The sequence below is a fragment of the Saccopteryx leptura genome, chromosome 4, assembly GCF_036850995.1.
Source record: "Saccopteryx leptura isolate mSacLep1 chromosome 4, mSacLep1_pri_phased_curated, whole genome shotgun sequence".
Classification (NCBI taxonomy): Eukaryota; Metazoa; Chordata; class Mammalia; order Chiroptera; family Emballonuridae; genus Saccopteryx; species Saccopteryx leptura.
The window spans coordinates 74,821,441-74,849,017 of NC_089506.1; the positions used below are offsets into that span (position 1 = coordinate 74,821,441).

General features: G+C 39.8%; 1 protein-coding gene across 5 annotated transcripts in view; it reads left to right on the forward strand.

Annotated features, from left to right (window-relative positions):
- The window catches only part of TBC1D4 (TBC1 domain family member 4), a 233,442-nt gene extending 213,725 nt beyond the window's left edge, over positions 1-19,717 (forward strand). For all 5 annotated transcript variants that reach the window (XM_066380771.1, XM_066380772.1, XM_066380773.1 and 2 more), the window contains 4 exons: positions 3,681-3,840; positions 9,042-9,211; positions 13,973-14,149; positions 17,414-19,717. In XM_066380771.1, coding sequence (XP_066236868.1) covers positions 3,681-3,840; positions 9,042-9,211; positions 13,973-14,149; positions 17,414-17,647 — 741 coding nt within the window. In that variant the 3' untranslated portion in view covers positions 17,648-19,717. The remainder of the gene's footprint in view (positions 1-3,680; positions 3,841-9,041; positions 9,212-13,972; positions 14,150-17,413) is intronic.
- Positions 19,718-27,577: the final 7,860 nt, after the last annotated feature.

The following is a 27,577-nucleotide window of genomic DNA, read 5'->3' on the forward strand; positions in this document are numbered from 1 at the left end:
AGGAATGCATCAAGTTGTTACCAGAAATCTAAATAGCATCCCTCTTCTTTGTTTGTAAGTGAGAGGAGGGGAGACAGTGAGACTCTTGCGTGTGTTCTGACCTGGATCCACCTGGCAACCCTGTCTGGGGCTGATCCTCAAATCAATCGAGTCACTGGCTACGGGAGGGGAAGAGAGAGAGAGATGGGGTAGAGGGAGGGAATGATAAGCAGATGGTCACTTTTCTTGTGTGTCCTGACTGGGGATCAAACCCGGGATGTCCACATGCTGGGCCGACGCTCTATCCAGTGAGCTACCTATCAGGGCCAACGGCAACCCTCTTTTAAATTACAGCAGACTTAAAGAACTCTGGACCCATTGTCTTGGAACTTGAATATAGAGTATATTTCAGTCCATGGAATTTACTGTTTTGCTAAACCTCTAAGTATATTACCTCCATATGCAGAATAACTTTTCCATAAAGTTCCTGAAGTGAATAAATAAGCAATTCAAGAAAGGTCATGGGTACACAAGTCTTTATCCCCTAAGTCCACATATTACATGGAATCCAGTCATCTTTATTCACTTTTGCTCACCTTGTCAGTTGCAAAGAATCATAGGTAGACCTTTTTTTAAAAATGTGGAAACAAAATGTCTTTATTGTTTTACTTTGGGTGCATACATGGCAGATGTCTATCTATGTCATGGTTCTTCTTGAGCAGGGGTCCCAAACTTTTTACACAGGGGGCCAGTTCACTGTCCCTCATACTGCTGTAGGGCCTGACTATAAAAAAAAACTATGAATAAATCCCTATGCATACTGCACATATCTTATTTTAAAGTAAAAAAACAAAATGAGAACAAATACAATATTTAAAATAAAGAACAAGTAAATTTAAATCAACAAACTGACCAGTATTTGAATGGAACTATGGGCCTACTTTTGGCTAATGAGATGGTCAATGTGCTCCTCTCACTGACCACCAATGAAAGAGGTGCCCCTTCTGGAAGTGTGGCGGGGGCCAGATAAATGGCCTCAGGGGGCCGCATGCGGCCCGTGGGCCATAGTTTGGGGACCCCTGTTCTTGAGCTTACAGTGTCTCCCCTCCGTTATCTTAAGGTCAGATAGTTCCTTAGAAAAAGTGTTCAAAGTGGGTGGTACTGTTTCAGCCAGCTTTTCTTAGCATGCTCTGGAGAAGCTCTGTTAATACTTTTTGGTTAAGCAGGCTATTCACGGTTAGTATTATCTTCAACCTATTTTAAACTCCCTGTTTATACATTTCTCCGCTCTAATTTAAATTCATATTCCTTAATGTGTAAGTTTCTAATAAGTTTAAATTTTATCTATTGATATATCCCAAACAGTTACTACCTTGCAATTTAAAGCTTTTAGTAGTAAAAATATAAAGGAAGACTTTAAAGAGAGGAATGTCAGTGTTCTGCTTTGAAGTGAGTGAGGTAGGCATTAGACCCAGTTAGTCATAATACTATGCTTTAGATAAGAAGTAAACTATTTAAAAATGCTTTTAAAATATACTTTTTTTTCTGGTTCTCAGTGATCAGTTTTCTCATTAAATATTTTACTCAGCAACCCATAGGTAAAAAGACTATGTTTTTACTTAATGAATATTATAGTAAGTGGGATTTTCTTGAGAGAATGAGTGGAGAAGGGGTGCTCCACTTGTTTTTATGATGATGAAATATTTGCTAGGGAGATAGGGCTTCATTCTCAATGTTCAGTCTTCAGGTGTAAGTTCATATGAAAGGTGTTCACCAGGATACATAAATCAGATACAGTGATTTTGATTCTTTTTATTCTACTAATTAGATTTCCCTGACTTTTGTGCTGTCCAAGTACTTTGACAGAACTTCTACTGATAACTCAGTATGTCCAGTTTGTAAATTGTAAATAGCCTAAGGGAAATATATGATTATTTTTTTAATAATAATCTCATTCTTAAAATTTATTCATTTTAGAGAGGTGGGAGGGAGAGAGAGAGGGAGATAGAGAAAGAGAGAAAGAAGGGGGTGGGGAGGAACAGGAAGCATCAACTCCCGTATGTGCCCTGACCAGGCAAGCCAGGGCTTTTGAACCAGCGACTTCAGTGTCCCAGGTCAATGCTTTATCCACTGCACCACCACAGGTCAGGCAATAATCTCATTTTTTTAAGCCCCATGTTTTCCTGTGGCGAAGCTTCTTATTTTATAGCTATGACTTCCTGTGGCTCTTTCTTTCCTTTTACAGTTTGTGTCAAACCTTAGTTTCCACAGATATGTATTACAGGTAATCAAACAAATAATTTTCTTATATATAGTACTTTCAACTTTAGTTTTGTGCTCAGAAAATAGCAGTTACTGAATTCACAATAGAGCTGGATATTTTAATATATTTTTATAGAGTTATTAAGGGTGATATTTTGATGATACCTATTAGTGAAAGAAGTTCTGATAGATTTTATAAAATATTATATACATTTCACACCTAAAGGTCAAGCTGATATAACTGATCAAGGAACCACTCATCTGCTACTGTGTGGATAAAAATATAAAGTAAAGCCCAATTCACAGTTTGTTTATTAGTTTTTGCTGCTTAACCTTTAGTTACCCCAGACATTAATTTAAATACAGTGTGCTGTCTTTTTTTTTGTATTTTTCTGAAGTTGGAAACGGGGAGGCAGTCAGACTCCCGCATGCACCTGGCTGGGATCCACCCGGCACGCCCACCAGGGGGTGATGCTCTTCCCATCTGGGGCGTTGCTCTGTTGAAACCAGAGCCATTCTAGGGCCTGAGGCAGAGGCCATAGAGCCATCCCCAGCGCCAATGGAGCCCTGGCTGCAGGAGGGGAAGAGAGAGAGAGAGAGAGAGGAAGGAGAGGGGGAGGGGTGGAGAAGCAGATGGGCGCTTCTCCTGTGTGCCCTGGCTGGGAATCGAACCTGGGACTCCTGCACGCCAGGCCGATGCTCTACCACTGAGCCAACCGGCCAGGGCCTGTCTTTACAATTGTTTGAAATACCAGTAATCAACTCAGAGCCACATGAAACAATTTCTTCTTTTAAAACTAGAAACATTCAGACTGCACTTTTTACTGTAATCCCCTTTGTAATGAAAAATAAGCTGCTGGAATACCCTGGACATTAGAATCAGATTTGAAACTTCTGGCTCCATTACATTCTAAGCCTCACTGTGTCCTAGCATTGCAGGTTGCCTGGTGGGTCTAGGCTAGAGCTCCATCATTAATCAGATGCTGGGCCCAACAAATCGAGTCAGGCTTCGCTTCTGAATTGAGGGTGGTGGATTCTTTAGAATGGAGGTTTTTCTAGGATTGGTCTGAAATTAGAATGGGCTCTCCATGAGAGTCCTGAACCAGGACAGTTCTGATTAAACACCAAAAGCAATGCCTTTTTACATGAGGAATAATGACCATTTCCACATATATGTTAAACCAAAACACACAAGATGGCAAAACTTGTTCAATAGTCTTAACTGGCCTTTTTGTGACTTGCTTTTATGACCGTAGCTAAGTGAACTTGGACTTTAATATCAACTTCTACATAACAATAAAAATAAAATAAGACTGCTTTTATTTATTGAGTATATGTGAATTTGTCATTAAATATTAGAGTAATAAAATTAAAGTTTATGTATTCTATGCACCCTCAGATAAATGCATATTTTATTTTCTTCTCCCAATTAACTTTAGATTCAAATGTACCAGCTGTCTAGACTCCTTCATGACTATCACAGAGATCTCTACAATCACCTTGAAGAAAATGAAATCAGCCCCAGTCTTTATGCTGCTCCCTGGTTCCTCACCTTGTTTGCCTCTCAGTTTCCATTAGGATTTGTAGCCCGCGTTTTTGGTAAGAGATTCCTGTGATCAGATGGAACAGTATTACTTATTCCAAAGAACATACTCCTAGCCATTGTTTTATCCTGTGTTATAGTATAGCAAATTACCAGTGGAATTTAATAAATGTGCCCGGCTCTGTTCTGAGAGTAATTTAAAACCACATTGGTCTTAAAGAAAATTGGTATTACAAGGGAAAGAAGAAGAATTGGGCTTCTGTATTGAGTAAGCTGTATTGGAGCCCTTGCTTTTGTTTATACCTAAAAATCAGAGTACACATTGTAAAAAATCCAAACTAAGAACTTATTCTGTATAATTTTCCAAATATTTATGTATATCTTTCCAACCTCTACTCCCCTCCGCCCCCCACCCCCAGCATTGTTCTCTTCAACTACGGAGAAACATGTTCTCTGACTGGGTCAGTGGAAGTACAATGTTATTTCCAAAGTCACTTTTTTTTTTTTTTAGTGAGAGTAGGGGAGGCAGAGACAGACTCCTGCATGAGCCCCAACTGGGATCCACTCGGCAAGCCCACTAGGGGGCGATGCTCTGCCCATCTGGAGCCCTTGCTCCGCTGCAACCAGAGCCATTGTTTTAGCACCTGAGGTAGAGGCCATGGATCTGACTTTTTGTTGTTAACAAGGTAATGAAATTTGTGGCCTAAGTGACTTTCCTTCCATGCCAGTGCTGTGGTGATGCCGATCTTGGCACCTGGGCAGTTGTTGGGCTCCTGTCTAGCTCCATCACAGAGTTAGGCATCGGGAATAAAGAGACTATGACATGATATGTTCCCTTTGGGGACCTTTCAGTCTGCTCCCAAGTCTTTAGCTGAATTTGTCTAAGTTCATTATTTAAAAAGCAAAATAAAAAAAACAGCAACAGCTCTTTACTTGGATTTTGTTCTAATGTTGTTTAGCACCTTCGTGACCTCAGAAAGGGCTCCCCCAGTTTTTATGTTCCACCCATCTATGGTATCCATGGTGCAAGCAGTTAGTATCTGGAACTGTCCTTTTGCTCAGGTGGAGCTTTTCGTCACATTGTATTGGCCTAATCGTAGGTCACTACCAGCATTAGCAAAAAAAATGAAATGAATAGAGAATTGTGAAGAGAGTTATTTTTTTTTAATTATTAATTATTTTAGTGAGGGAGAGAAGGATAGACAGGGACAGACAGGAAGGGAGAGAGATGAGAAGTATCAACTCATAGTTGCGGCACCTTAATTTTTCATTGATTGCTTTCTCATAGGTGCCTTGACAGGGGAGGGGGTGGCTCCAACTGAGTCAGTGATCCCTTGCTCAAGCCAGTGACCTTGGGCTTTAAGCCAGTGACCTTTGGGCTCAAGGCAGTGACCCTGCACTTAAGCTGGTGAGCCCACGCTTAAGATGGCGACCTCGGGGTTTCAAACCTAGGTCCTCAGCATCCTAGGGTGATTCTCTATCCATTGTGCTGCTGCCTGGTCAGGCAATATCAGAGTTTTGCAAATAATAAGGAAAAATGCTATTTGGAGAAATTTCAATTTTTAAGACATATGTGTAATATGTATACATATACCAGATTAAAATGTGCAGTGTTTTTCTTATAGGGGGCTGTGGTTTAAAAAGTTAAAACACTGTATTAGCAACAATACAATCTATAGACAGAGTGCAGTAAAAGTGTAAAATCAAGATGCATGGGATCAACTCTTCATCAAATTTCTCTTCTTTATTGAATACAGATGATTGCTTTTCTTTCTTTTCTTTTTTTTTTTTTTTGTATTTTTCTGAAGCTGGAAACGGGGAGAGACAGTCAGACAGACTCCCGCATGCGCCCGACCGGGATCCACCCGGCACGCCCACCAGGGGCTATGCTCTGCCCACCAGGGGGTGATGCTCTGCCCCTCCGGGGTGTCGCTCTGCCACAACCAGAGCCACTCTAGTGCCTGGGGCAGAGGCCAAGGAGCCATCCCCAGCGCCTGGGCCATCTTTGCTCCAATGGAGCCTTGGCTGCGGGAGGGGAAGAGAGAGACAGAGAGGAAGGGGGGGGGTGGAGAAGCAAATGGGCGCTTCTCCTATGTGCCCTGGCCGGGAATCGAACCTGGGTCCCCCGCACGCCAGGCTGACGCTCTACCGCTGAGCCAACCGGCCAGGGCCAGATGATTGCTTTTCTCCAGTGAAGTTTTCTCTGGAGCTGGGGTTCTTATTAATGGGCCTTCTATACATCCTTTATATACAACTATATATATATTCTTCTTGGAAAATAGTTTATTAAAACACAATGATGCTGTGATGTTTCAGGGCATCTCTCTGACTTACCCTTGGAAGCTTGATATCAGAATTCAAGAAATTAATCTTCCCAGTAGTCTGTTTCTTCCAATGACAACATAGATGAATGGCGCTGTCAGCTCTCCCGTAGCTGCTCAGTCCTTTTCTTTGAATTGAGTAGAGAACAGAGACCCTCAGGGAAGGGAGAGATGCATGAGCAAGAGGAGTGATCATGTGGGAAGAAATTGTTTCACAGTTCTTTCTAGAGACGCCAGAAGGAACAGAATGCTTTGGATGCTATGCTTTTTTTATTCTGCTAATTAGATTTCTCTGATTTTTGTGCTACCCAAGTACTTTGACATAATTTCTGTTGTCATAACTCAGTATGTCTAGTTTATAAATTATAAATGGTCTAAGGGAAATATATGATTTTTTTCAGTATGATTTATCAAAATAATAATCTTATTTTTTAAAACCTTAAGTTTTCCTGTAGTGAAACTTCTTATTTTATAGCTATGATTTCCTGTGGCTCTTTCTTTCCTTTTACAGTTTGTGTCAAACCTTAGTTTCCACAGATATGTGTTATAAATAAAGATCAAACAGATAATTTGCTCCCTTTATATTTAGTACTATGAATTTTAGCTTTCTGGTTTGTAAACATTAGTTACTGAAATCACAATAGATTGGATATTTTAATGCATTTTTATAGAGTTAACTACTTAAGGGTGATATTTTGATGATACCTCTAGTAAGAAGAATAGATTTCTGTTTGTTTGTCATATTTTTTATTTTTATATCTCTGTGATTTTGACCAATCAATGGGGAACAAAATTTTTGTTGCATCCACAAAAACACTTGTTCTTACCTAATTCGAGTGTGCTGATCTCAAACCTGACATTAGTTTTTCTCTGTAAGCTACATTTTTTTGCAATTCAAGATTTTAGGTTTTCATCTTATTGTAAAATTTTCAACGTTTAGTTTAACATAATGAAGTAGAATATCTTCTTGGGCATCATCTTTGTGAAAAATATAATAATTTATATAATACAGTAAATACACTAATACACTAAAAGATATGATTACATCAGAATTTGTCTACAATTTCAAAATAGAACATATTAAAACATTTATTTTAATCATAAAATTTGCGCAAAACTTAATTTAAATTCTATTCAGGCAAAAATTTGCGTTTGTAGCTCTTGTGTTTGTGTACTTGTTGAGGACAATCTCGTTTGATGCTCCATAAGTAGTCTGCTCATCACTAACAGCTCTAAGATTCTCGGGAAACTTATCAAGGTGACTGACTGTTCAGGAAGTGAATCTTAACGCTCATGTTACATCCAATGTTGCGGAAAGCCAACAGTATCCTTTGAACCAGAAGTTCATAGTTTTCTGCTTTTTTGTTGCCAGAGAAGTTCTTTGTAACTTCCACAAAAGACTGCCATGCTGCTTTCTCCTCTTTATTCATCTTCCTGGCAAATTCTTCATCATGTATGAGGGTTCGAATTTGAGGTCCATCGAATACACCTGCTTTTATCTTCTCGAAAACAAGGCAGGGAAAGCAGAAATAATATGTTGAAAGCATTCACTTTCTCTATTCAAAGCCTGAACAAACTGCTTCATTAAGCCAAGTTTGATGTGACGTGGGGGGAAAATGATCCTGTCTCGATTAACTACAGGTTCATTCACAATATTTTGCATCCCTACTTCCAGAGCTTCACGTTTTGGCAACTCCTTCTGTGTCCAGTGTTTCTCCTGAGCTCGGCTGTCCCACAACACAGAAAGCAAGGATACTTTGTGAAACCTCTCTGTTGTCCTAGCAGGAAATTTACCATTTTAAGATCCACACAAATGATCCAGTTATGATCCTCATATTTCAGGAAGTCGAGGACAATTTTTAGGTCATTCTCACTAAGTCATTCAATTCGGGGTGGCTAAACTGCTGAGGTGTTAATGACTGCATGACATCAGAAGAAGACCCTTCAGATTCTACAACCATTTCCTCATGCATCTTATCAAAATATACTTGATCACCGTGTTCACTTTCTTTGTCCTTAGAAGAAATAAAACCATCGAAAACTGGAACCGGAGTGTCTCAGAGTGTAGGATAGGTTGTATTGCTGAAGGAATATTAGGATATGCGATCATATGCCGTTTTTTCTTGCCGATGCCCTTTGTATGGATCAGACAGAAATAACAGTCACTGCTGTGGTCCTTAGGTTCACACCAAACCATGAGAATACCAAAAGGCATTCCTTTGCATTTTCCTTTTGTCCAGTCACAGAGCATTTCCTCACAATTATGACACACCATATGAGGAGCTCAATTCTTGTCTTGATCGCCAACGGGAACTTGAAAATAGGCAATATATGCACGTGTCACAAATGATGAAATATTGCACCTTTGACGTTGAAGTGTGTAACAGCCACATTTATAACAGAAGATGTCAGGACTATTCTTACATTTATACCTACTCGAAGAAGCCATGAATCAATCTTAAAACAAAATAAGAGGATGTTTTGATCAGATACTAATATTTTACATTTAAAAACAACTACATTTATGTAAAAGTGATGTTTGTAAAACATTAATTGCCTTGTGGTTATGTTCAATTTAAGAGTCATTGCCCTTTAACTCCAATTTAAAAACCAATGCATGCCATTAACTGTAACAAAAAGAAATTAAAATTGCATAGAAACTAGAGCATGCACCAAAAAATGGATTTCAGATTTGGAATCAGCGATGTAGAAATATATAGAAACAGTTCTAAAACCTTATGCAACAGAAAATGCAAAAGAAATTGTTCCCCAGTGATTTGTGTGTGTGTGAGAAAAATATTTCATGGTTCTGCTTCAGTGATTAAAAACAACACTAGAATAAAAACACACACACAAATATTATTAGTACCAAGAACATGCTATTTACAATAATGAATGCATAATTTTGATTATAAAAATTATATCTTTGTTTTTAGATATAATTTTTCTTCAAGGAACTGAAGTTATATTTAAGGTTGCACTCAGCCTACTGAGCAGCCAAGAGGCACTTATAATGGAATGTGAAAACTTTGAAAATATTGTTGAATTTCTTAAAAGCACACTACCTGATATGAATACATCTGAAATGGAAAAAATTATCACCCAGGTATGATTTAAATGATAGTAATAAAATACAAGATTATATGTCAGTTTCTTCTACTAATTATATATTAAGTGTTTTAGCATACAGATGTAGTTTTGCTTGATGGGTGTTGCTTTATTTGCTCAGACATATTTTATTTAGAAATGAGACTGTTGTGACATTTGCTCTGTGGTTGTACACAAAAAAAGTGGTTCAGTGCTACACAATCAGTTTTCAGGAATCTTTCAGGTTAGACCAATGGTAAGGCTGAAGATCGAACTGATAGAGTTAGGAAGACCTAATTAAAATGAGACCCACTTACGTTTGTAATATTTGTAATTCTGCTTAAAAATAGAAGAAGTCCATGTGGCAGGAGCATAAGTTTTGGAATTAGATGGTATGGAGTTTGCCTCATCTTCTAGCTCTTTCATCATTAGTTCTTTGCCATGCACCCCTAATCCTCTGAAACCTAGTATGCTCACTTTCAATATGGGACTAAACTCATCCGAGGGGTTTTGTGATGGCTTAAATGTGGAGACTTAGAGCAATCAAAGCCTTTCGTGGGACAAAGTCTGCCATTAATTATTCAAATGAAGGTACATTTACAAAGTTGTGGGCAGTGTTAAGGGAACCAACAATCCATGTTGAGATGCACAGGAACTAGTAAAAGAGGAAGACTGTTCATACCCATGGTGTTGAGGGACTGAGGTGTATATACCGGTGATAGTGTTACCAGGCCCAGTAAGAGCAGGAACTATGCAGGGGGAATCTCTGGAGGTTGTTGGTGAGCCATGCAGGCAAGAAGCAAGGAAGAAACCAACCCCCAACTTTTCCTCATGCCCCTCTGATCACCTGCTGGCACCTCCCATGGGCCACACCCAACCCAAAGCCAGCAGGAAATAAAGTATAGGGACATTTGGGGAACCCAGGTCTGCCTCCCAGGGTCCAGCAAAAGGCATAAGAGTGGAGAATGGGTCTTGATCTAGTCCCTGCTTTTCATAGGGTCCAGTCAAGTGGTAGTGACATGTTGATGTTTAGATGACGTGAACAAGCTTAAGACCCTATTTGTAATATGGCTGTCATCTTTTGTGATGAAGTTGGTCTCTTTCCTACAGGCCCTTGGGATGGCTGATAAAAGACAAAACTCAGAGCAGAATAAAGGGAGTTGGATATCTTGTTCTGGTGCCCTGCTCTGTGACTTTGGCTCAGTTACAACCTGTCTGAGTCTCAGCTTCCTTCCCTACAAAATGGGAACAAAAATAATGATCTTACTACTTTTTCATATTGTTTATAGAAGCAAATATAACCAATGAGTTTGAATTTTTTTTATGTTGTAAATCACACTATAACATGAACTCATTATATTATTACATGTAAATTTTTTCTTTCCACTACATAAAATTTAAATTGCAAGCAGATTGTTTCATAAATATCTATGAACAGTTTTTACTTGTTAAAATGCTCTCTGTAAGCTGAAAAGTTGTAGTACTCCAACCCACTGGGAACTACCAGTGTCACTGGAAGAAACTTACTCAAGACACAAACTTGTGTGAAGAGGAAGAGAGGGAGGCTTGCCATGGGAGGCAAAGAAGACCTCCTGAATTTCCTTCTCCCTTAGCTTTTATAGATCAGAAGCAGAACAGAAGTAACAGGATTACAAGGGAGGGAGACCAGGTGACAAGGGGAAAGAATGACTAATGGCCATTTTGCTGACATGGAGAAAGGGCTAATTTGAGTTGTTACATTCTTTTTCTTTTGCTAATTAATATGCACAAAGGAAGGGGCAATCTAGAACTTCTAGGCTAATTTTCTGAAGCCCAGTTCACATGCATTCCTTTGTGTCTGCACAAAGGTCACTCACTCACACAGTTTCTTGGTGTTTGCATCCAAGAGACATTCATTCAGGGCTTTTAACCAAAGTTCCCCAACCAAGTCATAGAGGGTTCAAGGTTAGAGGGGTGATTCCCTATGAAAAGTATAGCCTTTCCCCCCCACATTTTATGTATTTACTCTTTAGAAATATCATCTTTGGCAAGTAGTCAGAGATTGTGCTTTTAGAGAGAGGTGATATGTAATTTCAAAATAATTAGGGAATTAACTGGCTTTAGAGATTATTATTAGGATTAATGGATAGAATTAACAGGCAAGTAGATTTGGATTTGATTTAGAAAGACTTTTCTAACATTAGAGTTGACTAACCGTGGGAGAAACTGCTGATTTTAAAGGAAACTTTGATGAGCTTTATTATGGTCACTGTAAAAAAATGCAAATAATGGAGAAAAGTGTCAATTACAGTTGGCATTCAGTATTATGCAGAGGTATTAGTTTTCAGCATAGTGATTAGGCATTTATATAACTTAGCAAGTGATCCCCCTGATAAATCTAATCTCCACCTGGCACCATACATAGATCTAATTTATTGACTGTTTTCTATGCTGTGCTGTCCATCCCCATGACTGTTTATAACTGCCAGTTTGTACTTCTTAATTCTTCAGCTTTGACACTTTGAGATTTAAAACCTTTTAAATTTTCTTTTATACATCTCTGCTAATATCTATATAAATGAAGATGTATTTTTACATAAGTGAAATCATACTGTACATGCTATTGTATAACATGATTTTTAAATTAAAATATTTTAAAGTACGTACGTACTAGACATTTTTTTCAAGCCAATAAATATAGATCCATACCCTCATTTTTAATGACTGTGTCACAGTCTCTTGTGTCCATACATACTAGTAGGGGAGAAGTCATACTTGTTTGAGAGGTATGACAAGATTGTCTGGAAATCTCATTTAAAGTCTAAGATTTGAGTATATCTAATTATAGTAGGGTAAGTCAGTCAGATTCTTTGTGGGTTCTTTTCACAGCGTTAGTGAAGACACCGTAGCTTTTTTTTTTTTTTATAAATAAATTTTTATTATAATGGGGTGACATCAATAAATCAGGGTACATATATTCAAAGAAAACATTTCTAGGTTATCTTGTCATTTAGTTCTGTTGCATACCCATCACCCAAAGAGAGATCGTCCTCTGTCACCCTCTATCCAGTTTTCTTTGTACCCCTCTCTCCTCCCCCTCTCCCTCCTTCCCTCCCCCCACCCCTCGTATCCACCCCACTCCTGTCCATGTCTCTTAGTCTCGTTTTTATGTCCCACCAATATATGGAATCCTGCAGTTCTTGTTTTTTTCTGATTCACTTATTTCACTCCGCATACTGTTATCAAGATTCCACCATTCTGCTGTAAGTGATCCGATGTCATCATTTCTTCTAGCTGAATAGTATACCATGGTGTATATGTGCCCCATCTTCTTTATCCAGTCTTCTATTTTTTTTTTTTACAGTGATTAAAAGCCTTTAAGCAAACTCTTGGCCAATACAGCAATAATCCATAAAAGAGTAGTGTTTTTAACATGTTCACCAAGTCCAAGTTGGCCCCATCACCATGCCAAATCCCTGAAAAATGCAACCCAACCACAGTTCAGTCTGTTAGGAGCTGTCACAGGGAGCAGGAGTCCAGAAAAGTCCACATCCAGGAAAAGTCCTCATGGCACTGGAATTGTTGTCACCATTCTATACTTTGCAGCTCATGTCCAAGTCCCAATGACCACTGCTTCTAGCTGGTAATGATTCAGGTAGACTGGAAAAGCCATTTGTAGTATGCGTGGATATGGAGCTTCTGTTCTCCTCTGCCTGGAGAGATGAGACCAGGTTGCTCTTCCCTGGAGCTCTGCGACTGTGGCATGGTAAAGAGAACCTTGGGATACACTAAGCTGGGTGGCAAAGGTAAATTCGTAATAGAAGTTGGCAAAAGGGGGAAAGAGAGCTCTAAATTAGGAGTAGGTCCCAGCCTGAAATATGAGTGGGGCATTGAGGTAGGAGGGATAAAGGAAACACTATATATTAAGCAAAGCAGCAGAAAATAGGACTATCAACACCCACAACAGAGATCTTTGAGGGAAGAATAAAAAACCTGACTATTCAGGCAAAACATAGTTAAGTGGCCCTTGTGCAAATGAGATCAGTTTACCTGCTTCTTGGAAGAAATACCCTAGGCTCGTCCACAGTGTCGTAGATGGGGCCGATGGCCCTGGGCACCTTCAGCCTTCAGAGACACCGTAGCTTAAAGGGCAGCTGCAACCTCACCTTCCCTCACGAGTTTAGACTAAGGTGGGGTTACCGATCATCTAACTGCTAAATAGCCTGTCTTCCTATTTGGTGGCAATATGGGAGGACAGCCCTGATTAAACCTGATGGCTTTGTGCGGTGCTCAGGGTGTACAATTCTGAAGATTCTCTGTGTGACAGAATATGTAGGTGTCTCCTAAGAGGCTCACATGGACTAGCAAATGGGTCAGAATGTTTAGTGTAAGACCTCCCTGCCCCAAGGCCAAATTCGCAGGGCTTTGTGTGTCATTATTAAAGAAATACACGCTAAGCAATTTTGCTTACTAATCAGCAAAGATAATCTCTAACAGGTAGGAGTTATTCAATAACTAATGTTGATTATCTGGTATGCCACACTTGGGAGATAGTTACTAGATTATTTTGGTTATAAAAGATCTTTAAACATGAACTTGTGCAGTGGCTTGGCCTTATTATGAGAAAGTTTCATTTGTGTTCAGATAATCTGTTTGTCATGCCTGTTATTCTTCTTTTTGCTCTGCCATACTATTCCTCATTGATACGTATTTGGAAATGGCTATGAAACATACCAGATCCACAGACTGTGTCTTGGTGTGCCCACTGAGGGCCAGCCTAACCCCCGTGTTCTCATGGCAGGTGTTTGAGATGGACATTTCTAAACAGTTGCATGCCTATGAGGTGGAGTATCACGTGCTGCAGGATGAGCTGCAGGAATCTTCATATACCTGCGAGGACAGCGAGCCTGTGGAGAAGCTGGAGAGGGCCAATAGTCAACTGAAGAGACAAAACATGGACCTCCTAGAAAAATTACAGGTAAAGAGAGAAAGATTTGACCAAAAAAGTGCTTGCATGCCTCCTGCTTGAAGAGAACTGTACTGGGAATGGTGAGGATGTGACATGGATTGAACATCACTGACGATGGGCCACGGGGTGTCAGACTGTTCATTTGCTGTGGGGCTGCGCCTGCACACTTCCATCTAGATCAGGGTTCCCCAAACTATGGCCCGCAGGCCACATGCGGGCCCCTGAGGCCATTTATCCGGCCCCCGCTGCACTTCCTAAAGGGGCACCTCTTTCCTTGGTGGTCAGTGAAAAGAGCATAGTTCCCATTGAAATACTGGTCAGTTTGATTATTTAAATTTACTTGTTCTTTATTTTAAATATTGTATTTGTTCCCATTTTGTTTTTTTTTTACTTTAAAATAACATATGTGCAGTGTGCATAGGGATTTGTTCATAGTTTTTTTTTTATAGTCCAGCCCTTCAATGGTCTGAGGGACAGTGAACTGGCCCCCTGCATAAAAAGTTTGGGGACCCCTGATCTAGATGTCACGTAGGAGAGGAAATGTGCACTCATAAAATGGGCAATGAAGGAGAATCTGCTTAAGTATCTGATGGGTGTTGTACATACAGGGTTGGGCAAAAGTCGGTTTAAGTTGTTCATATGGAAAACATACAATAATAAATAAATAGTAATACAAGAATAAACTGTGTTTCGCATACTCACAATTGTAAACCTGTTTGCCCCGGCCTATATTTGGTTAAATTCAAGGAAGGAGGGGTTGCATGTGGGAAATTGGGAACACTCTGGGGAACTGGGGTCTAGCCACCTCTGAACATCTGGCTGAAGATGTGAGTGAGGAGAGGGAGGGGTTGGGGTAAATAAGGACGAGTGGCGTAGCAGCGGGTAGCAGTGGTTTCTGACCTGTGTTGGGGAGCGATGGGAGAAGTGTGATGGAGGCAGCATTGCAGGTGACTCGGTGTCACCTACAGAAGAGCATGGCTTTCATCCTGTCGAGAGGAAGATGTCCCCAAGCTTTGAGCCATGCTTTAGAAAGACCAGCCTGTAAACTTAGATGTGGACAGACTAGAATGGTAAGAGAAGGTAGGGAGGCCAGCTAGAAATCACTTGCAACGATATGACCAGGGATGATAACTATCTGGAGTAAAACTCACAAAAGTGGATAGAAAAGGAGACATGTTTGGGAGGATGGAATGAAAACATGTGATACATAATCCCTGCATCAACAAGTATACAGTTACTAGGGGATATAAGATATTGTATGTTTATTTATAAATAACTTCACACTTACAAAGGCAATATACAATTTAATGGAAATTACTATTTCTCATCTGCAAATTCTACAGTCTGTGCTATGTATTCAAGCCCTGAGGGGTGTTCAGTGGAGGGAGCGATTGGAAGGTGATCCTTCGGGGGGGGGGCAGGGGAGATGAGTTCTGAGTTAGAGCTTCAGTGCCTGATGGCTCCTTGGTTTCTGCTTAGCCCTCCCTCCCTAACACTGCAGCTGTCCCCAAGTAGGGAACACTACCGCCTGCTTCTGTGTGGTGAAGCCTTTGGACCAGCGAGGAGAGAAATAGCTCATACACGAGGGAACTTGAGGGTTCTTGCTCCCCAAGAATAGGAACTCTTAACTCCTTTTACCTCATCTTACATTAGCTCTGGCCCATAGAAAAATTTATACTTTTTTTTTTTTTTTTAGAGAGAGAGAAGGACAGACAGGGAGAGCGATGAGAAGCATCAATTCTTCATTGCAGCACCTTAGTTGTTCATTGATTGCTTTCTCATATGTGCCTTGACCCGGGGTGGGGGCTTCAGCTGAGCCAGTGACCCTTTGCTCAAGCCAGTGACCTTGGACTAAAGACCTTAATTAGGCTTCAAGCCAGCAACCCTGTGTGAGCTGGTGAGCCTGTGCTCAAGCTGGTGACATTGCGCTCAAGCTGGTGACCCCATGCTTAAGCCGGCAACCTCAGGGTTTTGAACCAGGGTCCCCAGCATGCCTGGCCAAAGCTTTATCCACTGTGCTACCACCTGGTCAGACATAAACCTTTTGTTATTAAAAAAAAAGCCCTGGCCGGTTGGCTCAGTGGTAGAGCGTCGGCCTGGCGTGCAGAAGTCCCGGGTTCGATTCCCGGCCAGGGCACACAGGAGAAGCGCCCAGCTGCTTCTCCACCCCTCCCCCTCTCCTTCCTCTCTCTCTCTTCCCCTCCTGCAGCCGAGGCTCCATTGGAGCAGAGATGGCCCAGGCGCTGGGGATGGCTCCTTGGCCTCTGCCCCAGGCGCTAGAGTGGCTCTGGTCGCGACAGAGCGATGCCCCGGAGGGGCAGAGCATCGCCCCCTGGTGGGCAAGCCGGGTGGATCCCGGTCAGGGGCATGCGGGAGTCTGTCTGACTGTCTCTCCCCGTTTCCAGCTTCAGAAAAATTAAAAAAAAAAAAAAATCAACGTTGTTTGTTTTAAAAAAGAAAAACAGTTGGGGAATTGTTTATTTTTACATGGATATTTCAATGGTGGTTAATTGAGTACTTCCTTATTAGGTGAGGTGTGTTTGTGTCTGCTTTATACTGTAATGACTTTTTTTTTAATAATTTTATTTTTAATGGGGCGACATCAATAAATCAGGATACATATATTCAAAGATAACAAGGCCAGGTTATCTTGTCGTTCACTTAAGTTGCATACCCATCACCCAAAGTCAGATTGTCCTCTGTCACCTTCTATCTAGTTTTCTTTGTGCCCCTCCTCCTCCCCCTCTCCCTTTCCCTCTCCCTCTCCCCCTCCCCCTGTAACCACCACAATCTTATCAATGACTTTTGTTATGGTTATAAACGTTTTTTATTGACAGTTCAATGCTGTCTTATACCCGTGGAAACTGATAGGAAGCCAGGTACCGCATGTGTTCAGAAAAGCCTGCATTTCCATTTAGAGAGTAAAAAGCCCCGTTTGGCAGCTCAGGGCAGAGTTGGGGATCCCCTTTCTCCATCAGATCCCACTCATTGTGCGGGAGCAGCAGCATGAGGAGTGAAGACTCTCACCACCTTGGGATAGTGACTTTTTGTTGCATTTTTGGTGTCTTCAGGGACACGAGATGCATTTTGTTAGTGCTATCGTTATAGTTTTGAGAAACCTCTGTCTTTCATGGAAAGTTTCCTATTTTATTAAGTCATGTGATAGGATTGCTTCATGTATGTAAGGTCTGGTTGCTACTACAATGAAGAGGCAGAATCTTCACATTTTTGATTTGGGGGATTTTTAATTTTAATTTTTTCCCTTTCCAACAGGCGGCTCATGCCAAAATCCAGACCTTGGAATCCAACCTGGAAAATCTTTTGACCAGAGAGACCAAAATGAAATCTTTAATTCGGACCCTGGAACAGGAGAAAATGGCTTATCAGAAGATGGTGGAGCAAATCCGGAAGCTGCTGCCCGCGGATGCTCTGGCCAATTGCGAGGCACTGCTGAGCGACCTGAACGGCAGCCCTAACAACAAAGCCAGGACGGGGAGCAAGCCTTAGCCGGGTAACCCGGGCGCGCTGCCCACACACCGCTCGGAGCTGCAGAGCTGCGGCGGGGAGTCCTCACGCTGCTGGCCCCGCCCATCCCGGTGCTCAGCCCCGCCCCAGCCCAGCCACTGGGCTCGCTGTCATTAGAGTATGCCAATCCTAAAGCCATTGTACATAGGTAGACTAATTTTTGTTGTTGTTGCTGACTATGTATATATATATATATAAAATGGACATCAAGAATTCATGCTTTCGGATAAAAGGAGTAAATGTATATTCAGAGCAATTTTTTAAAATCAAAACTTCATGAAATACACACCAAAGGGAAGTTAAAGTGAAATTCCCCTTAGACACATATGAAGTCATTTCCTCTTTGTAGTGAAACAAAGCTAGAGAATCTTTGTATATTGAACTATACTTGAAAAAAAAAAAAAGAATGTATTTTTTTTTCCTCCAAAGAATGGCATGTTTCACTCAGTGGTGGAGAGGTGGAAACCGTTGTGTAACTTTATGTGTGTCTGTCTTAAAATGTATTGGCATTGTACATATGAAGAAAATTACTGTCAGTATGCTTCTATGGTTTTTGCAGGAAAATGGGGTCTTCCTCCTCTGCCTGCTTTGTGCCAGCTAGCACGTTATGTGTCCATGCATTCTGAGTCTGCTTGGGCCTTAGTTGTCGCTAAGGAGGAAGCAAGGCTTTGTGGTCAAGTTTACCTACCAGGTTAAAGTAAAAGAGAACGTTGCCTATTTTCTAGCAAATTAGACCAGCATTGTAGCTCAAACTAAAAATATCAGAATTTTAATTTAGAACCTAAATTGTCCTGATCAGTTTTTTTTCCTCTTTATTTAAATTAATCTTACATTTGTCTTCCCTTCTTACATTTGATGCCACAGTTGGTGACAAGAATTTACCACTTTCCCACCAACATGTATGTGGGAGCTTTTAGTTTTCTTTACCTTAAATTAAACACAAGGAAATGCAATTATGATTGCTTTTCTAAAGATGATGGGCTGTGTTCAGATACTTTTGTTTTTGACAATTGATAGAATTTAATAAGCTCATAATCATCTTCCCCTTCTCTGTGAAAATTGATGAAAACTGTGAAATGTTGAAAAGAAACTGTTCAAGTCCATTGGAAGGTGAGGGGAAAGTGGCACCAAGCCCCTCAGAAACCTACAAGTCCGCATGTGGACCCTGCCTTTCTCAGCCACAGGCAGCATATGAGGAGACACTCGCTTGCAAGGTGCATAAAAGGAAAGTAGTTTTCAAAGTATACGTGCAGTTCTCCAGTTCAGAGATGGTTCTGCAATAGTGCCTCTGGAAGCTGATACAGCGTTTTTGCCTTTCCAAACAATATTTACCATTACTGCTTTTTGCAGTACTTGTATTATCACAGATGGATTATCTGGGATAATTTTCTTTGAAAGGAGTTTATAACATACAAGCTACACTGTATTATAGAAGAATCAAGCTCTAAAGGTTTTGGAAAACCTTGGTGAGCAGACGATTAGTATCTGGTATCCCCATCCACAGGTTACTCAATGTAACTAATGACTTTTGTTACAAATCAGTATGCCCTCTAATCCAGGCAGTTTCTTAAAAGAAAATGAAGTCTTCTTAGTCAAGGTAATGTAATTTCTGATTGTTGGTACCCCATTCATTTGGGGCCAGTAAATGATTTGTTGCTTGGATTTCCCCAAAATGTCTCTATTTGTAGGAAAGGTTTTTTGTTGTTGTTGTTGTTGTGGGGAATATGAAAATTATCCTCTGGTTACTTTCTGGTGATGAAAATTACCTGATTTGTGTCATACACAGGTGGTAGCCAAAGAATCTTTAAGTTGGGAAGAATAACTTTTCAGTTCAGTTTGAAGTACATTTTACTCTGGGTGTTGAGAGGTACACTATGAGTTGTAGAATGGTGTTCCAAGATTGAGGTGTTTTGCATACAGTAATTCTTTTGAAAATGAATTTCCTTTTTTGTGATTTTGTAAATGTTATACCAATTATGCTTCATGCATTGTTACATCTTCATCTGTTATATGTAATGTCTAGTCATTTCCAATAAATACATTGCTCTAGTTTCCATGGCTTGTTTTATTTTCACTTGTTATAGGAGAAGAGAAGCTTTTGGCTAGAGTCCTTTACAAAATCTGCATGGGTTGGATTGTTGCTACTTAAAATTGATTCACTATGATAGTTATTTTTAACAGAGACAAATAATAATTTTTAGAAACATTTGTCAAAGTACATTGTTGGGTACCAGTTTTCAACTTCTTTCCCAGTGGAGCCTTTGGCTACTGAACGTAAAAAGAAAAAGATTGTCACACTGACAGCTCTGCACCCTACCCTCTTTGTGGTTTGTGCTCCCTCATAAACAGCAAGGGAGAAAAAGACATTTTTAAATGGGTTAGCTCCCAAATAAGGCACTTATTGGTGGATACGATATGAATTATGTTTATATATAATACAGGGTGCAGCAAAAGTAGGTTTTCAGTTGTTTGTATGGAAAATAATACAGTAATAAATAATGCTAAGAGTAAACTTTCACCCACTTAGAACTATAAGCCTCCTTTTGCCGCACCCTGTAAATATCTTCAGAATATTCTTAAGTGTGCTTGTAATCTAATAAAGGATACTATATCTTCTTGCTGATTTCAGTAGTAAAACTTTTCAATATTTTACACTACATGTAGTAAGTTTCTTTTTGTAGTAGACATTTTGAGTGTTAGTATAGGCTTGTGTCATTTGTTCTCTTAATATCCATGTTGATGTAACACATCTTATCACCATTTATCCATTTTTTTTTCTACTGTGCTAGATTAAGACTAGGACATCTGTCCTCTGAAGTATGCCATCCTCTGCCGCAACGTGTCACTCTTACTAGCTCTGATATATTAGAAAAGCACTGGATTTAAGGTGGGAAGACTGGGTAGGATCTGCATCTTGGTTCGACTACTCTAACTTATCATTCAATCAATTGTTTTTGTAAGCCAAACTCGATACTGAGTGTTCAGGGGTGGAGAAGATACAGTCTTTGTTCTCACACGGCTTGTGGTCTAGTTGCAAGGGGAAAATTAGAAAACAAGAGAGTTTATATTGTAACAGATATGCTAAGTGGGGAAGTGAGCCTAGAAGAGCCAGTTGAAGTTGAGCGGGTTGTATTCAGTAGTAAATGAATGAGAAAGGGTGGTGCATTTCTGACACCATGACTCATTCCTGAAGTATAGTGTTCCTCTGGGACACGTCTCCTGACATACCAGGACTTCTTAGTAGACCTTGTGAAGGAGTTTGAACTCTATCTAGAGAGAAGTGGGAAGCATTAAATAAGTCTAGTAACCTGTAAAGAGAGATAACCTGATTTGTTCCAATCCATTTTATACATTAGGAAAGAAACTAGGGAATAGGAGATGCAGTTAGGTAACAGTGATCAAAATCTTGACCTGAAAAAGAGTGAAAGCCAGACTGAGGGCAGTGGGCTTTGGAAAACAAGTTGGCTCTCTGATATACAGTATGTCTGTAAAGTCATGGTGCAATTTTGACTGGTCACAGGAAAGCAACAAAAGACAATAGAAATGTGAAATTTGCACCAAATAAAAGGAAAACTCTCCCAGTTTCATACCTATTCAGTGCAGTTCGATGTGGGCTCACACACAGATTTTTTAGGGCTCCTTATGTAGCTATCCCGTATAGCCTCTACAGACTCCTCACTGACTGGTGGCCTACCAGAACGGGGTTTCTCCACCAAACTGCCGGTTTCCTTCAACTGCTTATCCCACCGAGTAATGTTATTCCTATGTGGTGGCGCTCTGTTATAAACACTTTGATATTTACATTGCACTTTGGTCACGGATTCGAATTTAGCTAGCCACAGAGCACACTGAACTTTCCTCTGTACCGTCCACATCTCGACTGGCATGGACCTGGGCTGCTCTGCTGTATACACAGTGTTACGTCATCATCTGTGCATGCGCACATGCTGCCACATCATCCTACAGAAACTGGGAGGGTTTTCCTTTTATTTGGTGCAGATTTCACATTTCTATCGTCTTTTGTTGCCTTCCTGTGACCAGTCAAAAGTGCACCATGACTTTACGGACACACTGTAGTTAGTTACTGAAATGTGTTGGTTTTATCTGCAAAATATTTGCTTATTTCCCCCAGCGCTGCTGCACCTACCTTAGCTCATGTCCTTGTTCTGACGGGTTAAACTGAGACCATCCCCTATGTCTGGGGGCAAATTCCTGTTACAGATGGTGAACCACGTGGTTTGTTTTGCTGCATACGAGAGGTGAGAGGACCGGCTGAACATTTTGGTCAAAGAGAGGAGAAGGAGCTGGGATAGAGAGGGAATCAACCGGAAGGATAGAAAGGAAACAGTAGACATCGAGGGGGGATTTTTCAGTGAAATGCTGTTTGCTCTGACAGCCTATTCTCCCACCTATGTACCCATGACATGCAGTACAATGTCAGTCTTTCGGAGCTTCACGTTACGGAACCAGATTTGTTTTGCTGCAACACTTCAAGGAGAGTGCAGCACCAGGGGCTGTGTCAAAGGGAGCCTACCCAAACATGAGGTATCATCTCTTACCTGGACTGCTCCTCACCTCAGGCACAGGGATCTTCCCATAACGACCCTCACCAAGTTTATCCTCAGCATAGAACCCTTCAGGAGCCTTGCATTCTAACCAGGATCAGCCAACCTTTAAGATGATGCACTTGGCCTTTCGTGGTCTTGTGTCCGATAACCTGTTCAGCTTGGTCTCAGGAAGCCTAGAAGGGGTTATGCATATTTTTAAAAAGCTATCTTTATAAGTACCCTGTTTTAAAAAACATGTCAAGGGATTTGGGTAAATTGAGAGGTAAGTGTAATTTTATTTAGCATTTTAATATTTCTTAATAGCCTACTATGGGTCAGCTATTTTGCAAGAATTAGGACCAGAAAAATGTCCCCCTAATAACTTTGAGTAGGTTCTCATTTTACAAATTCAGTTTTTTTTTATGATAAATTTTTATTAATGTTAATGGGGTGACATCAATAAATCAGGGTACATATATTCAAAAAAACATGTCCAGATTATCTTGTCATTCAATTATGTTGCATACCCATCACCCAAAGTCAGATTGTCCTCCGTCACCTTTTATCTAGTTTTCTTTGTGCCCCTCCCCCTCCCCCTCTCCTCCTTCCCTCCCGTGCTCCCCCTCCCCCCCACCCCAGGTAACCACCACACTCTTGTCCATGTCTCTTAGTCTCGTTTTTATGTTCCACCAATGTATGGAATCATGTAGTTCTTGGTTTTTTCTGATTTACTAATTTCACTCCGTATAATGTTATCAAGATCCCACCATTTTGTTGTAAATGATCCGATGTCATCATTTCTTATGGCTGAGTAATATTCCATAGTGTATATGTGCCACATCTTCTTTATCCAGTCTTCTATTGAAGGGCTTTTTGGTTGTTTCCATGTCTTGGCCACTGTGAACAATGCTGCAATGAACATGGGGCTACAAGTGTCTTTACATATCAATGTTTCTGAGTTTTGGGGGTATATACCCAGTAGAGGGATTGCTGGGTCATAAGGTAGTTCTATTTTCAGTTTTTTGAGGAACCACCATACTTTCTTCCATAATGGTTGCACTACTTTACAGTCCCACCAACAGTGAATGAGGGTTCCTATTTCTCCACAGCCTCTCCAACATTTGCTATTACCTGTCTTGTTGATAATAGCTAATCTAACAGGTGTGAGGTGGTATCGCATTGTAGTTTTGATTTGCATTTCTCTAATAACTAATGAAGATGAGCATCTCTTCATATATCTGTTGGCCATTTGTATTTCTTCCTGGGAGAAGTGTCTGTTCATGTCCTCTTCCCATTTTATTTTATTTTTATTTTTATTTACTTATTTATTTATTTTTTGCATTTTTCCGAAGCTGGAAAAGGGGAGGCTGTCAGACAGACTCCTGCATGCGCCCGACTGGGATCCACCTGGCATGCCCACCAAGGGTCGATGCTCTGCCCCTCTGGGGCATCGCTCTGTTGCACCCAGAGCTATTCTAGCACCTGAGGCAGAGGGCACAGAGCCATCCTCAGCGCCTGGGCTATCTTTGCTCCAATGGAGCCTCAGCTGCGGGAGGGGAAGAGAGAGACAGAGAGGAAGGAGAGGGGGATGGGTGGAGAAGCAGATGGGTGCCTCTCCTGTGTGCCCTGGCCAGAAATTGAACCCTAGACTCCTGCACGCCAGGCCGACGTTCTACCACTGAGCCAACTGGTCAGGGCCTTCCCATTTTTTTTATTGGATTGTTTGTTTGTTTGTTGTTGAGTTTTATAAGTTCTTTGTAAATTTTGGATATTAGGCCCTTATCTGAGCTGGTGTTTGAAAATATCATTTCCCATTTAGTTGGCTGTCTGTTTATTTTGTTGTCAGTTTCTCTTGCTGAGCAAAAACTTTTTAGTCTGATGTAGTCCCATTCATTTATCTTTGCCTTCACTTCTCTTGCCTTTGGAGTCAAATTCATAAAATGCTCTTTAAAACCCAGGTCCATGAGTTTAGTACCTATGTCTTCTTCTATGTACTTTATTGTTTCAGGTCTTATATTTAGGTCTTTGATCCATTTTGAATTAATTTTAGTACAAGGGGACAAGCTGTAGTCAAGTTTCATTCTTTTGCATGTGGCTTTCCAGTTTTCCCAGCACCATTTGTTGAAGAGGCTTTCTTTTCTCCATTGTGTATTGTTGGCCCCTTTATCAAAAATTATTTGACCATATACATGTAGTTTTATTTCTGGACTTTCTATTCTGTTCCATAGGTCTGAGTGTCTATATTTCTGCCAATACCATGCTGTTTTGATTGTCGTGGCCCTATAATATAGTTTGAGGTCAGGTATTGTAATGCCCCCAGCTTCATTCTTTTTCTTTAGGATAGCTTTGGCTATTCGGGGTTTTTTATAGTTCCATATAAATCTGATGATTTTTTGTTCCATTTCTTTAAAGAATGTCATAGGAATTTTGATGGGAATTGCATTAAATTTATATATTGCTTTGGGTAATATGGCCATTTTGATTATATTTATTTTTCCTATCCACAAGCATGGAATATTTTTCCATCTCATTGTATCTTTTTCAATTTCCCTTAACAATGGTTTGTAGTTTTTATTATATAGGTCCTTTACATTCTTTGTTATGTTTATTCCTAGGTATTTTATTTTTTTTGTTGCAATCGTCAAGGGGAATATTTTTTTGAGTTCGTTTTCTAATATTTCATTGTTGACATATAGAAAGGCTATGGACTTTTGTATGTTAATTTTGTATTCTGCGACCTTACTGTATTGGTTTATTGTTTCTAGTAATCTTTTTGTGGAGTCTTTGGGGTTTTCGATGTATAGGATCATATCATCTGCAAAAAGTGATACCTTTACTTCTTCTTTTTCGATATGGATGCCTTTTATTTCTTTCTCTTGTCTAATTGCTCTGGCCAGAACTTCTAGCACCACGTTAAATAAGAGTGGAGAGAGTGGACAACCCTGTCTTGTTCCTGATTTAAGGTGGAAAGTCCTCAGTTTTATGCCATTTAATATGCTGTTGGCTGATGGTTTATCATATATGGCCTTTATCATGTTGAGATATTTTCCTTCTATACCCATTTTGTTGAGTGTCTTAAACATAAATTTGTGTTGTTTTATCGAATGCCTTTTCTGCATCTATTGATAAGATCATGTGGTTTTTGTTCTTTGTTTTGTTGATATGGTGTATTACATTAACCTTTTTACGTATGTTGAACCATCCTTGAGATTCTGGGATGAATCCCACTTGATCATGATGTATTATTTTTTTAATATGTTGTTGTATTCGATTTCCCAGTATTTTGTTTAGTATTTTAGCATCTGTATTCATTAGAGATATTGGTCTGTAGTTTTCTTTTTGTGTGCCGTCCTTGCCAGGTTTCGATATGAGGGTTATGTTGGTCTCATAAAATGTGTTTGGAAGTATTGCTTCTTCTTCAATTTTTGGGAAGACTTTGAGTAGAATAGGAATCAAGTCTTCTTTGCATGTTTGATAGAATTCACTAATATAGCCGTCAGGGCCTGGACTTTTATTTTTGGGGAGGTTTTTAATGTTTTTTTCTATTTCTTCTCTATTAATAGGTCTGTTTAGGCTTTCTGCTTCTTCTTGACTCAGTCTAGGAAGGTTATATTGTTCTAGGAATTTCTCCATTTCTTCTAGGTTGTTGAATTTAGTGGCATAAAGTTTTTCATAGTAATCGACAATAATTCTTTGTATATCTACGATGCCCGTGGTGATTTCTCCTCTTTCATTTTGCATTTTGTTTATATGAGTTCTTTCTCTTTTTTCCTTGGTAAGTCTTGCCAGGGGTTTGTCAATTTTGTTGATCTTTTCAAAGAACCAGCTCCTTGTTCTATTAATTTTTTCTATAGTTTTCCTGTTCTCTATTTCATTTATTTCTGCTCTGATTTTTATTATCTTCTTTCTCCGTCTGGTTTTGGGTTGTTTTTGTTCTTCTTTTTCCAGTTCCTTAAGGTGTAAAGTTAAGTGGTTCACTTGGGCTCTCTCTTGTTTGTTCATATAGGCCTGAAGTGATATGAACTTCCCTACTAACACTGTTTTTGCTGCATCCCAGAGATTCGGATATGTCGTATTGTCATTTTCATTTGTCTGTATATATCTTTTGATCTCTGCGCTTATTTCTTCTTTGACCTATTCATTTTTTAAAAGTATGTTGTTTAGTTTCCACATTTTTGTGGGGGGGTTTTCCTCTTTTGGGCAGTTAAATTCTAGTTTCAAGGCTTTATGATCAGAAAATATGCTTGGTACAATTTCAATTTTTCTGAATTTGCTAATGTTATTTTTATGGCCCAACATATGGTCAATTCTTGAGAATGTTCCATGTACACTAGAGAAAAATGTATACTCTGTCACTTTTGGATGAAGTGTCCTGTAGATGTCTATCATAGCCAGGTGCTCTAGTGTTTCGTTTAAGGCCACTATATCTTTATTGATTTTCTGTTTGGATGACCGATCTACAGCCGTCAGCTGTGTATTGAGGTCTCCAAGTATGATTGTATTTTTGTCAGTTTTTGTTTTTAGGTCAATAAGTAGCTGTCTTACATATTTTGGTGCTCCTTGGTTTGGTGCATATATATTAAGGATTGTTATGTCTTCTTGATTCAGCATCCCCTTAATCATTATGAAATGACCATTTTTGTCTCTGAGTACTTTTGCTGTCTTGTAGTCAGCATTATCAGATATGAGTATTGCTACGCCTGCTTTTTTTTGGATGTTATTTGCTTGGAGTATTGTTTTACAGTCTTTCAATTTGAATTTGTTTTTATCCTTGTTGCTTAGATATGTTTCTTATAGGCAGCATACAGTTGGATTTTCTTTTTTAATCCATTCTGCTACTCTGTGTCTTTTTATTGGTGAGTTTAATCCATTTACATTTAGTGTAATTATTGACACCTGTGGGTTCCCTAGTGCCATTTTATAAATTGCTTTCTGTTAGTTTTGTATCTTGTTTGAGTCTTCTTTTTTGTTTTTCTATCATTTGGTTTTTTTTTTTTTGTTTGTTTGTTTTTTATTAAATTTAATGCAGTGACATTGATAAATCAGGGTACATATGTTGAGAGAAAATAACTCTAGATTATTTTGACATTTGATTGTGCTGTATACCCCTCCTCCAAAGTTAAATTGTATTCTGTCACCTTCTATCTGGTTTTCTTTGTGCCCCTCCCCTCCCCTAACTCCCCTCTCCTTCTTCACCCCCTCCCCCAACCCCCCGCCCCTGTTGCCATCACATTCTTGTTCATGTCTCTGAGTCTCATTTTTATGTCCCTTCTATGTATGGATTCATCTTAGTTTGGTTTTTTTTTTTTCTGATTTACTTATTTCACTCCGTATAATGTTGTCAAGGTCCATCCATGTTATTGTA